General features: G+C 44.2%; 1 protein-coding gene across 1 annotated transcript; it reads left to right on the forward strand.

Annotated features, from left to right (window-relative positions):
- Positions 1 to 4,060: 4,060 nt before the first annotated feature.
- Positions 4,061 to 13,693, forward strand: vps16 (VPS16 core subunit of CORVET and HOPS complexes). Its single transcript, XM_071330426.1, has 19 exons — positions 4,061 to 4,257; positions 4,427 to 4,515; positions 4,722 to 4,813; positions 4,960 to 5,088; positions 5,159 to 5,303; positions 5,408 to 5,523; positions 5,713 to 5,835; positions 6,142 to 6,287; positions 6,558 to 6,729; positions 6,978 to 7,109; positions 7,317 to 7,480; positions 7,558 to 7,666; positions 8,903 to 9,037; positions 9,495 to 9,701; positions 9,785 to 9,967; positions 10,142 to 10,311; positions 12,535 to 12,631; positions 12,751 to 12,854; positions 12,959 to 13,693. Exons 1-19 carry the CDS (start codon positions 4,208 to 4,210, stop codon positions 13,101 to 13,103), a joined length of 2,508 nt encoding a protein of 835 aa, XP_071186527.1. The 5' UTR covers positions 4,061 to 4,207; the 3' UTR covers positions 13,104 to 13,693.
- The last annotated feature ends 36 nt before the right edge of the window (positions 13,694 to 13,729 follow it).

Consider the following 13,729-nt stretch of genomic DNA (forward strand, 5'->3'; position numbering starts at 1 on the left):
GGGGGGGATTCTGTCAGGTTTTGGCCAGGACTGTTCAGGTTTTGTTCACTAGATGTCCCCCTTGCACCTTTTTTGTACCTTTTGTTTTTTCTTGCCCTAATTATTGTTTGCACCTGTAAGTCATTCCCTTGTTAGTATTTAACCCTGTGTGTTCCTCAGTTCCTTGCTCAGTGTTTGTATGTTAGCACCCAGCCCCAGCCTTTGTGAACATTTTTCTCTTGTTGAATTTTCTCTGGTTTTGTTCTCGTGTATTTTTGGATTGATCTTTTGAGGTTTGTTTTTTCCCTTGCTGTTTTTACCACTTTGTGGATTTTCTTTTGTATTTTGGAAGATATCTATTTTTTATTAAACCACCATCTCTAGTACTGCTGTGTCTGCCTCATCTTCTGGGTTCTGCCAATTATTAGTGACTGTTTCTCGCACCGGGTCCTGACAATGGCAGACAGGCTCATGGTCAGGCAGGCGGATACAAAGTCCAGAAACGGGCAAGGGTCAAAACCGGGAGGACTAGAAAAAGGAGAATGCAAAAAGCAGGAGAACGGGAAAAACGCTGGTTGACTTGGAAACATACAAGACGAACTAGCACAGAAAGAAAGGAAACACAGGGATAAATACACTGGGGAAAACAAGCGACACCTGGAGGGGGTGGAGACAATAATGAGTACAGGTGAAACTGATCAGGGTGTGACAATCTGAGCATCAGACCTGGTCAAATTAGGTTAAACTCGAACGTATTGAAGCAATTTCGAGGGGTAGCCCCGACCGGGAATTGAAACACGAGTCCAGTCGACTGTCAAGACAACACCTTAACTGTTATGCCATTCCAAACCGCTTGAAGAGGTCGCTAGGTGTTGGAGTAAGGTCACTATGCTTCTCTATACCAAGTCTCTCCCATATACCCGCATCAACGATGGCTTCACAGGCATCATCCCACTTCTGACACCAGTGTAACAATTTCAGGGGTAGCCCAGACCAGGACTCAAACCCAGGTACAGCGACTGTCAAGACAACACCTTAACCATTACACGAAGATGTACGAACCTCTTGACAAGGTCGCTAGGTGCTGGGCAATAGCGGTGTGTGAATAAAATCACTGGGGAAGCCAAGCCAGCATGGTCAATCAAGTTAATATTTCTGACATTTTTAGACTACTAAACAACTATTTATTGAGAACACTGGAGAGGTAACACAAGTCGCTAAGAAAATAGGAGCTGCCTCCACTATTCCAGCACCATTTCAACTTCAACATTTCAACATCATCAAATCACCTCTGCTTAGTCTAATACAATGACAACTAAAAGATTCAAAAAACTATTTAGTCCAATCAGTGTAAGCCAAAAATGATGTGGCTGTCCATGGTATTGACTTCTCTAACTCTCTGTGTGTGTGTGTGTGTGTGTGTGTGTGTGTGTGTGTGTGTGTGTGTGTGTGTGTGTGTGTGTGTGTGTGTGTGTGTGTGTGTGTGTGTGTGTAAAAAAAACAACATGTTGACTCATCCTACTTTAAAGAAACGCCAATGCCGTCCTCCTCTCTTTCATGTTGTCGAAATGTTTTATGACTCTGTCATACAGTACACGATTTTAGTTTTTGTTGTCCAAGACTACCTGGCTAAAATGCTAGCTTGCTAGCCTAACTTCCATTCATAGGCAACGATTAGCCAGCTAGTTAACATTAGCCTACTACAGCTAGGTACGTATTAAACTTCCATCCTCTCAGGCCAGAGGCACAATGTATGAATTTATTGTTGGATCAGAATTGCTGTTATAATCATTGGTCTGTACGGAGAATTTAATAAAACTACGAGCCCAAATCCCTATCTCCGTTCATGGATAATCTACAGAAGGGCCTATTTTAGCTAGCAAGATAGCCACTGGAGGACAACAAAACAACGAGATGCAACAATTACATTTTTTTGCTGTCAATGACATTTGGCTTGATGTGATTGGTGTGAAGCCAAATCCAAACTGGCTTCCCTTGACACTTTTTTTTGGTGAGCCAGGAACATTTACAGTTGAGGCCAAATGCTTGCTGGCTTCACTTACATTCAATGCTACAGGCAGCAACAATATCCTACTCTTTTTGACCAGACAGCATCAGATATATGGGCTAGACATATAGACAGAGGGGCACTGTTTTCATCACTCTGATGTTTTCTCCAGTGAGATACATTCAGCCTCTTGCGAACTGAAGGAAAATTATGAAACACAGAAAGACAAAAGACACATTATAGTATATGTTATTATTATTATTTTTTTCTTGGTACATTTTTGGGGAAGCCTGTCTTCTATTGGCATCCATTAATACACGCTACTGGTGCTGGGTTAAGGTCGCTACAGTATTTTGGTATATTTGGAGGTCAATCACGTGCTCCTATAGCCTTTCACAGTGTACTCCTAAACAAACTTTACAAACTTTGGAGTTGTACATTGATGAGTGTTTCAACAGACTGCACAAAGTATTTGAGGTTCTCTTCATTTGGCTTAGCTCTTCAACCTTTTCTGAGTCAAGATCACTTTTGCAGTTAAAAAGCAGGCCAAGATCTACCGCTCAGATTTGTAAACATGACTTACTTTTTTTTTACATTGACCTAATAATGTTCTGTATGAATGGGGTTTGTGCAGTAGCCCTAATATACTGAACAGAAATAGAAACGCAACGCGCAACAATTTCAACCATTTACTGAGTTACAGTTCATATAAGGAAATCAGTAAATTAAAATGGGCTCCCTAGTGTTGCATCACTACAGACACTCTGGTTCAAATCCAGGCTTTATCACAACTGGCTGTGATTGGGAGTCCCATAGGGCAGCGCACAATTGACCTGGGTTTGGCCATCATTGTAAATAAGAATTTGTTTTTAAATGACTTTCATAGTTAAATAAAGGTTAAATAAAAAACATTTAAAAATGTATTCATCATGCTGATTAATCAGCTTCTTGATATGCCACACCTGTCAGGTGGATGGATTATCTTGACAAAGGAGAAATGCTCACTAACAAGGGATGTAAACAAATTTTAGCAAAATAAGCTTTTTGTGCATATGGAAAATATCAGGGATCTTTTATTTCAGCTCATGAAACATGGAACCATTATCACAGCATATTGGCTATATGCCTGGCCGGCTAATATTGATATTCTCAGATCATATTATATTTAAAACTCAGCCTTTGATAAGAAAATAGATCAGTCGGTGTAGCACTTGTGAGGCACAGCTAAACAGAAATGATTTGCTTTTTATATGACTGGACTGATGGTACCTGCATCTGTAAGGGTGCTTTCAAGACAACTCGGGATTCTGAAAAAAAAGAGGTAAAATGATGACGTCATCTTCAGATTGGAAAGTCGGAGCTCTAGAAAATGCCCGAGTTTCCCACTTGGAATTCTGAGTTGGATGACTGTTCAAAGCGATTTTTCTTGGTAATTTTTTTTCCCGAGTTCCCAGTTGTGAAGTCGGATGTCTGAGATTAGGTAAAACAGATTAGAGGTAAAACCACTGGTTTAGAGTTTGGATTTTTGCTTTGCCTACTAAATTAAGATCTAAAACAAAGATTGACCACAGCCCGTCGTTTGAAATGGGAACAAATGAGTCATAGTGGGCAGAACAAGCAAGGAGATGGGCAAAGCCAAGCACGATTTAGCGAGATCCTATTGGCGCGTTGTAGCATGCATTTGAATATTTACGTTCTGGAACTCAATTCGCCCTTGCACTCCTTTTAAACAATGGCATTTTTTTCTCAGCTTTAGCAAATGGAAAAATCTACAAAACTTAGTCCACTATGTTCGTAACAGATTATAGTTTTGGGAACAGAAAACTGTATTGAGACCAAATGTTTAATCGATGAGAAAACGTGCAAAATTTCGGCCAAAATCCATCTCGTTCCAGCTTCTCCCACTGCCGGACACTTGGCTTCCTACTCACTACCATATTTGGTAGTGAGTGGAAACGCCAACAGGATGCTTCACATTTATACATCCGGTTAAATATCTGTCTAATTGTCAGTGGCTAAACACAAACTGCAGTCTCCAACCAGTTACTGGCGGTAATGAACGGGGTTCTTCCGTCGTCGTAAAGAGAAGAAGAAAATCCGGAACTAGGCTGCTCTCGACAAAACGTCAGATGACAGGCGAATCTAAACAATAACAAATACACACCCCACCAAATTAGTTATACACACCATATGCCAGGGTTATAATTTACGGGTTGAAGCATGGCATTTATAACGGCAAACTGGAATCCGCTCGGGGAAGCGTTTTACAGGTAAGCAGATTTTAGCTAGCTAGTTGTGTTAGCTTGCTCACATGACCAGAATCTTTGCAAAATGCTAACGTTAGCTAGCTAGATATATTTCATATTTAGGGTGTGTGTGTGTGTGTGTGTGTGTGTGTGTGTGTGTGTGTGTGTGTGTGTGTGTGTGTTTCCACTACAGGAAGATCGAGCTGTATGAGATGGGATGGAGCTTGAGAGATGGGCTCAAGGAATGCCTGGTGGCAGCAGCCCCATACGGGGGACCGATCGGTGAGTACATCCACACACACACACCAATATGATGGAGCAGAGAGAATCACTTGCACAATTTGGAGAAACTCACATTGTTGCAAAATATTTATAATCTACAACATGTGTATTCTAACCACATAGCTAATTAAAGAAGCATGTTTCTCACTCTCTCTCCGTCTCTCTATCCCTCCCTCCATCTATTTCCCTTCATCACCATCTCTCAGCTCTTCTAAGGCAGCCACAGAGGCCTTCCTCCAGCGCACGGCCCCAGTTGGAGATCTACTCTTCCTCAGGCGTGAACATGGCCAGCTTCCCGGTACACACACACACACACACACACACACACACACACACACACACACACACACACACACACACACACACACACACACACACACTTATTCATTCTTTCTCTGTCTGTCCCTCCCATTCCCCTGCACTCCGTCCCACTCGTTTCTCCAGTGGAAGAGTGGCCCAGTGAGACAGCTGGGTTGGACGGTGTGTGATGACCTGCTGTGTATCCAGGAGGATGGCACTGTCCTCATCTACGACCTGTTTGGTGGCTTCAAAAGACACTTCAGCATGGGCAACGTGAGCACACATTACACAAAAAAACATGATAAAAAGATGATCATCCACCTGACGTGTGTGTCTTTGACAGGAGGTGGTTCAAAACCAGGTGCTGGAAGCCAAGGTGTTCCACTCGCCCTACGGAACCGGTGTCGCCATAGTAACGGGAGCCTCACGCTTCACACTGGCCACGAACATTGACGACCTGAAGCTGAGGAGACTCCCGGAAGTCCCAGGTGTGTGTACATGTGTGTATGTGAAATCCTGTCAGTCCTCAATTCCAAATGAATTGAGACATTTTTCACTATTTAATTGATTAATTGGTGTGTTGTTCCTACAGGCCTCCAGGGGGCACCCTCCTGCTGGGCAGTGCTGACTCAGGACAGACAGACCAAAGTGCTGCTGGCCAACGGAGCTGACCTCTACATACTGGACAACACATCCTGCACCCCTGTGGTGAGACAAACACACACAACTTATTCATTACTATGTCTAATCATCCTTGCTCTCTCACCTCTAACTGTGTGTGTGTGTGTGTGTGTGTGTGTGTGTGTGTGTGTGTGTGTGTGTGTGTGTGTGTGTGTGTGTGTGTGTGTGTGTGTGTGTGTGTGTGTGTGTGTGTGTGTGTGTGTGTGTGTGTTCCAGACACCTCCAGGCCTCTCTCCCCAGGCCTGTAGCATCGTGAACATGGCTGTGTCATTCAGCTATAAGTACCTGGCTCTGTTCACAGACTCTGGACACCTGTGGATGGGCTCAGCCAACCTCAAGGTAACATGGATTACTTTCCCTCATACTGTATGGCTCCATGATGTGGCTAGCTTCCATTATTATCTATTGTCTATACACACCAGTGGTCCTCAACCCATCCAGGCATTACCAGTCTTATCACAGGTTATCTAGGTTGCCAGGCAGCCGTAGAGTGTAAATCGTTCTGGTGTGGGGAGTGCTGACCATTTTGGGCCAAGAGTTTTTTTCCTGTCAAGTTACATCGTCAGTAGAAGCCCTGTATATCAGACATGTCTAATGTAGATGTGTATTATGGCAGTCTGCTACTGACTGTTGTTTGTTCCCCAGGACAAGCTGAGTGAGGTGGACACCAAGGTGAGGACCCCTCCTAAACAGATGGTCTGGTGCAGAAGGCCAAAGAGCCAGCAGCCCTCTGTGGTCATCATGTGGGACAGGCTCCTACTGGTGGCCGGAGAGTGTACAGACACCATCCAGTATCCTTCAGCTCACAGCAGTTATGCAAGTTAGCTCAGCTAGCTTGTTCCTGTTAGCTCAGCTAGCTTGTTCCTGTTAGCTCAGCTAGCTTGTTCCTGTTAGCTCAGCTAGCTAGTTCCTGTTGGTTTGTTACTGTTAAAGGTACAATTACCAATATGACATTAAATGTACAATTAGCAATTCTTCTCACAGACATCAACACAAGCATAATAAAAATCTGCCACTGATCCAAATGTATGTCCTCTCATGGAGCCTTAACCAGTGTTTAGATACACTCTGGATGAGGAGAGTGTGTGTGTAGCAGAGCTGGATGGAGTGAGGATCGTAGGAGGGTCCAGGCATGAGCTGCTGCAGGAGGTGCCCTCGGCCTGCCAGGACATCTTTAAAATCGCCTCCATGGCTCCTGGAGCTTTACTACTGGAGGCACACAAGGAGTACGAGGTACGTGTCTGTGTCCGCGAGGTACGTGTCTGTGTCTGGGAGGTACGTGTCTGTGTCCGGGAGGTACGTGTCTGTGTCCGGGAGGTACGTGTCTGGGAGGTACTGTGTCTGTGTCTGGGAGGTACTGTGTCTGGGAGGTACTGTGTCTGGGAGGTACGTGTCTGGTTGTGTGACTGTAAGAGCTTTTCACTTTACTGGATACATGTATCGGAGGAGATGGTTTTACGTGTGTGTGTGTGTGTGTGTAGAAGTCCAGTCAGAAGGCAGATGAGTACCTGAGAGAGATAAAGGAACAGAGTGTATTGGGGGAAGCGGTGAGACAGTGTGTGGAGGCTGCCGGTTATGAACATGAACCAGAGACCCAGAAAACACTGCTCAGGGTAAGACACACTCTTTCTCTCTCCCTCTACCTTGCTCACTCTCTCTCCCTATGTCTTCCTCTCTCTCTCTCTCACTTCTTTTCTCTCTCCCATCTATGCCTGCATGCTAAGTTGAAGATCAAAATGAGTCAGTCCACAGATATATTCATGTTTTTCTCCCCCACTCTATTCCTCCCTCCCTCCCTCACCCTCTCTCCCTGCCTCTAGGCTGCGTCGTTTGGGAAGTGTTTCCTCAGTAACTACCCACCAGAGCCGTTTGTCAGTATGTGTCGAGACCTGAAAGTTCTCAACTCTGTCCGAGACTACACCGTGGGGATCCCCCTCACACACACACAGTACAAACAGATGACTGTTCAGGTCCTCATTGACAGGTAACACCCCAGGTGTGTGTGTGTGGGTGTGTGTTTACACGGTGTGTGTGTGTGTTTACTCTCTGTATGTTAAACAGGTTGGTGTACCGTAAGCTGTATCCCCTGGCCATTGAGATCTGTCGCTATTTGAAGACGCCAGAGTACCAGGGAGTCAGCAGAGTTCTTAAGCACTGGGCCTGCTGCAAGGTGAGACCGAGGGGCTCATTTACCTGCATGTATGTTCTTAACATGCTCTAACAGGTACAGTGCTGTGGAAAACTATTTGCCCCCATTCAAATGTTCTCTACTTTTGCATATTTTTGATACTGAATCTGGTCAGATCTTCAACCAAAACCTGATATTAGATAAAAGGAACCTGAGTTTACAGTTATGTAACACCCAATGCCCCTGTGTGAAAAAGTAATTGCCCCCTTACACTCAATAACTTGTTTTACCACCTTTAGCTGCAATGACTCCAACCAAACACTTCCTGTAGTTGTTGATCATTCTCTCACGTCGCTGTGGAGGAATGTTGGTCCACTCTTCCATGCAGAACTGCTGTAACTTGTGTTAACAAGCATGAACTGGTTTGACCAAAAAAGTGATAGTTTTGACTCATCTGTCCATAGAATATTCTTCCAAGAGTCTTGATGATCATCCAGGTGCTTTTTGTCAAACTTGAGTCCACTTTTTGGACGAGATGGGTCCCATTATGTCTGGAGAAAACCAAACACTGCATTTCACAGTAAGAACCTCATACCAACGGTCAGCATGGTGGTGGTAGTGTGAGGGTTTGGGGATGCTTTGCTGCCTCAGGACCTGGACGACTTGCCTTAATAGAAGGAACCATGAATTCTGCTCTGTATCAGAGAATTCTACAAGAGAATATCAGGCCATCCGTCTGTGAGCTGAAGGACAGCTGGGTCATGCAGCAAGACAATGATCCAACACACACAATCAAGTCTACATGAAAATGACAAAATAAATGTTTTGAAGTTTTCGAATGGCCTAGTCAAAGTCCAGACCTAATCCCAATTGAGATGTTGTGGCAGGACTTGAAACAAGCAGTTCATGCTTAAAAACCCACAAATGTCACTGAGTTAAAGCAGTTCTGCATGGAAGAGTGGGACAAAATTCCTCCACAGTGAGGTGAGAGACTGATCAACTACAGGAAGTGTTTGGTTGGAGTCATTGCAGCTGGAGGAGGTACAACCAGTTATTGAGTGTAAGGGGGCAATTACTTTTTGACACAGGGGCATTGGGTGTTGTATAGCTTTGTTAATGAAATAAAAATATATTTTTAGTTATATGTGAACTCCGGTTCCTTTTATCTAATATCAGGTTTTGGTTGAAGGTCTGATGACATTCAGTAAAATGAAAAAGGGGGCAGATAGTTTTCCTGGGACTGTACCTCTTGAGATTGAAATAAAACGTGTGTCTCAGGTCCAGCAGAAAGAAGAGCCTGATGAGTCCATAGCACATGCTGTCAGTGTGAAGCTGGGTGAGGCAGCAGGAATCTCCTACTCTGAGATCGCTGCCAGAGCATATGAGTGTGGCAGGACGGAACTGGCCATCAAGGTACACACACACACACACACACACACCAGCAGGCCTGAACTGACTATCAAGGGACAGCCACACCCTGCCTCACGTGCTTCCAACAGAAGAGAGAGTGATTAGAGGCAATCCAAAAGACATAATTTGGATGGATTGAACATGCTCACAGAGGTTTGTCATTGGGAATGTTACCTTGACAATACTCTTTCCCTCTCCCACCACCCTCTCCTCTTTCTTTCCCTCTCCCACCACCCTCTCCTCTCTTTCTTTCCCTCTGTCACCACCCTCTCCTCTCTTTCTTTCCCTCTGTCACCACCCTCTCTTTCCCTCTGTCACCACCCTCTCTTTCCCTCTGTCACCACCCTCTCTTTCTTTCCCTCTCTCCTCTCTTTCTTTCCCTCTGCCTCCTCCCTCTCCTCTCTTTCTTTCTTTCCCTCTGCCTCCTCCCAACAATTTTTGCCTCTCTCTCTGGGTCTAGTTGTTGGAGTTTGAGCCTCGTTCTGGGGAGCAGGTCCCCCTGCTACTGAAGATGAAGAGGAGTCAACTGGCCCTGAGTAAAGCTATAGAGAGTGGAGACACAGACCTGGTTTACACGGTGGTGACATACCTGAAGAACGAGATGAACAGAGGAGACTTCTTCATGACGCTCAGAAACCAACCGGTAGCCCTGAGCCTCTACCGACAGGTATAGACACACACACACACACACAACTCAGACTCTACACACAGGTACACACGCACAAAATGTGTTTAATGTGTGTGTGTTAGTTCTGTAAGCACCAGGAACAGGACACACTGAAGGATCTGTTCAACCAAGACGATGACCATCAGGAGCTGGGTAACTTCTACGTCAAGGCCAGTTACAAGGAGAAGAAGCTGGAGGCTCGCCTGTCTCTGCTGCAGAGTGCTGTGGACGAGTACAACAAGGCCAGGAACGAGTTTGCAGCCAAGGTGAGACCCAGACAGTTTTAAGTGCATATTTGGTCTCACCAGGCTCTGAATAGCATTAGCACTTTGGATCAAAAATTAACATGTATATTAGATCATGACAATGTTCTCAAAATGTTGTCTCATTATTATTATTATTATGTTCTCTGTCTCTCTCTCTGTCTCTTTCTGCCCCAGGCGACAGAGGAGGAGATGAAGCTGCTACGGTTCCAGAGGCGTCTGGATGAGGAGAAGGGAGAGGCTCTGCTGGGCCTGTCTCTCCAGGAGACTTTGCATGCCCTCCTCACCTCCAACTTCCACAAGCAGGCTGAACAGCTCTACAGGGACTTCAGGGTGCCAGACAAAAGGTAAGGGCTGTATGTTATGCTGCTTTCAAGACACCTGGGAACTCTGGGGGAAAAAACAAGGTCAAATCATAACGTCGGTGATCTTCAGGTCGGAATGTTTGAGTTCTACAAAGTTGCCAGAGTTTCCGAGTTGGATGACCGTTCAAAATGATTCGGAGCTTGTTCTCCCCCCCGAGTTCCCAGTTGTCTTGATCGCTCGGAAGTCAGAGATTTCCCAGTTGTGAGTACCCAGTTGTTTTGAACGCGGCATATTGTCACTGTGTCGTCGCATATTGAACACGTCACTGTGTAGTACCTTATCAATGACGTCACTGTGTAGTCCATTCTTGATTTGATTTTATTAGGATCCATACTGGGGTCCGACACAACGAAAAAGACATTACTGGCAGCTTCATGAAATAGTACCCACAAAACACCAGTCTCAACGTCATCAGTGAAGAAGCGACTCCGGGACGCTGGCCTTCTAGGCAGAGTTCCTCTGTCCAGTGTCTGTGTTCTTTTGCCCATCTTAATCTTTTATTTTTATTGGCCAGTCTAAGATTTGGCTTTTTCTTTGCAACTCTGCCTAGAAGGCCAGCATCCCGGAGTCTCCTCTTCACTGTTGACGTTGAGACTGGTGTTTTGAAGGTACTATTTAATGAAGCTGCCAGTTGAGGACTTGTGAGGCGTCTGTTTCTCAAACTAGACGCTCTAATGTACTTGTCCTCTTGCTCAGTTGTGCACCAGGGCCTCCCGCATCTCTTTCTATTCTGGTTAGAGCCAGTTTGCGCTGTTCTGTGAAGGGAGTATTACACAGCGTTGTACGAGATCTTCAGTTTCTTGGCAATTTCTCACATGGAATAGCCTTCATTTCTCAGAACAAGAATAGACTGATGAGTTTCAGAAGAACGTTCTTTGTTTCTAGACATTTTGAAGCTGTAATCGAACCCACAAATGCTGATGCTCCAGATACTCAAATAGTCTAAAGAAGGCCAGTTTTATTGCATCTTTAATCCGAACAACAGTTTTCAGCTGTGCTAACGTAATTGAAAAAGGTTTTTCTAATGATCAATTAGCCTTTTAAAATGATAATCTTGGATTAGCTAACACAACGTGCCATTGGAACACAGGAGTGATGGTTGCTGATAATGGGCTTCTGTACGCCTATGTAGATATTCCATAAAATATCTGCCGTTTCCAGCTACAATAGTCATTTACAACATTAACAATGTCTACACTGTATTTTTGATCAATTTGATGTAATTTTAATGGTAAAAAAAAACAAAAAAATACTTTTTTTCTAAGTGACCCCAAACTTTTGAACGGTAGTGTACATTTAAAAACATTAACATGTAGTCTGTGTGTGGGTATCTATCAGTTACACATACATGTCAGTACATACACACAACAGGTAGGTCACATGTGGGAGAGGTGTTGCTTTACTTGTTTTTTTTAAACCAGGTTTGCTCTTCATTTGCGTTTTATATGAGATGGGAGTTCCATGCAATCATGGCTCCATATAATACTGTACGTTTCCTTGAATTTGTTCTGGACCTGGGGACTGAAAAGACCCCTGGTGGCATGTCTGGTGGGGTTAGTGTGTGTGTCAGAGCTGTGTGTAAAACCAGAGGGAGAGAGGTGAGACAACACTATAATAATGAGACCACACTATAATAATGAGACCACACTATAATAATGAGACCACACTATAATAATGAGACCACACTGTAATAATGAGACCACACTGTAATAATGAGACCACACTGTAATAATGAGACCACACTGTAATAATGAGACCACACTGTAATAATGAGACCACACTATAATAATGAGACCACACTATAATAATGAGACCACACTATAATAATGAGACCACACTATAATAATGAGACAACATTTTGAAAACATTATCATGGTCTAATTTGACATTGCATAACTTCTTACTTTTATAAGAAAACAGTCAGTCTCTCCTCAACTCTTATCCAAGAGAGACTATCATGCATAGTATTTATATCAGCCCTCTGATTACAATGAAGAGCAAGACGTACCGCTCTGTTCTGGGCCAGATGCAGCTTAACTAGGTCTTTCCTTGCAGCACTGGACCACACGACTGGACAATAATCAAGATGAGATAAAATGACACATTGCTGTCACTGTATAGTCCCTTATTGATGATGTCCCTGTGTAGTCCTTTCTTGATGACGTCACTGTATAGTCCTTTATTGATGATGTCACTGTGGTCAGGTACTGGTGGCTGAAGCTGACCGCTCTGGCAGAGAAGGATGACTGGGAGGAGATGGAGAAATTTGCCAAGAGCAAGAAGTCCCCCATTGGCTATCTAGTATGTTGTTTATATAACCTTTTTATACAATGGTATTCATCCAATAGGCTACTTGACAGGTCATTTATAATCGTTATACAACTTTAGTTAAGTAACTAACCTCTCTCTTTCTCTCTTAGCCCTTTGTGGAGGTGTGTGTGAAACAACACAATAAGTACGAGGCCAAAAAGTATGTTTCCAAGGTGACCCCAGAGCAAAAGGTCAAAGCCCACCTGGCCATAGGGTGAGTTTGTGTTTGTGTGTGTGTGTGTGTGTGTGTGTGTGTGTGTGTGCAGAAGCTAAACTCCTCTTCCTCTCTCTCTCTTTATCCTTCTCTCTCCTTGTCAGGGATCTGGAGGGGGCAGCCGAGGCAGCTATAGAGAGGAGGAGTGAAGGAGAGATCAGCACTGTCCTGTCCCGCTGTTCTCCCACCACAGACCGAGCCCTGCTGGAGAGACTCAACCGAGCCAGATCCACTGCTGCCAAAAAGTGACCTTCCTGAAATCCTATTCAAACCACAAAATATCTCACTGTCAAAAAAGTGAGCCCTATCAAAAACGCACTAAGAACTGTTGCTGTTGAAAAGTGACCCGTCAACCACCATTCACCCCAGCTCCAGCCTATGTCCTGCTTCAACCACGTTTGGAGGGGAAGGAGTGATTTGGGAAAGAAAGACATTCCAAGCTAACACACACACAGCTTAGACAAGCTGATATCAACAGCACTCCCATACTAACCAGTCATGAAAGAAATGTGCCTCTCGACTGTCTGTTTTAGCCAAGAGATGCAGTGAGATCATCTCAATTCACAATGAATTGCAGTCATATTGTATATCCTGTGTTTTCAAATCTGTTCAAATGAAGGAAGTGAGAGAAGTACGAACATCACTTTTGACTATTGAGAAGCACAGATTGCTCCCATTTACTGTCTGCTGTAAGCTGCTTGTGTTACTGACTCTCCTCTCCAGATCATGTGACTGTCATATTAATGAAACCATGTTGGTGTTGTTCACACACTGCAGACAGTTGTCTCATGTTGTATCATTGAATAAATGCATTCCTTTGTAAAGGAGCTACAAAACGATAGAGGAACACGGTACTCAGGAATGAGATCGGTGTC

This window comes from Salvelinus alpinus, chromosome 10 (assembly GCF_045679555.1).
Source record: "Salvelinus alpinus chromosome 10, SLU_Salpinus.1, whole genome shotgun sequence".
In the NCBI taxonomy this organism is placed as follows: Eukaryota; Metazoa; Chordata; class Actinopteri; order Salmoniformes; family Salmonidae; genus Salvelinus; species Salvelinus alpinus.

Excerpts from the sequence above, each read along its gene's own strand:
- vps16 (XM_071330426.1), top strand. The coding sequence starts at position 4,208 with ATGGCATTTATAACGGCAAACTGGAATCCGCTCGGGGAAGCGTTTTAC. Across the intron at positions 5,836-6,141 it reads TGGGCTCAGCCAACCTCAAG|GACAAGCTGAGTGAGGTGGA; the intron begins GTAACATGGATT and ends TTTGTTCCCCAG. Across the intron at positions 9,038-9,494 it reads GGACGGAACTGGCCATCAAG|TTGTTGGAGTTTGAGCCTCG; the intron begins GTACACACACAC and ends CTCTGGGTCTAG.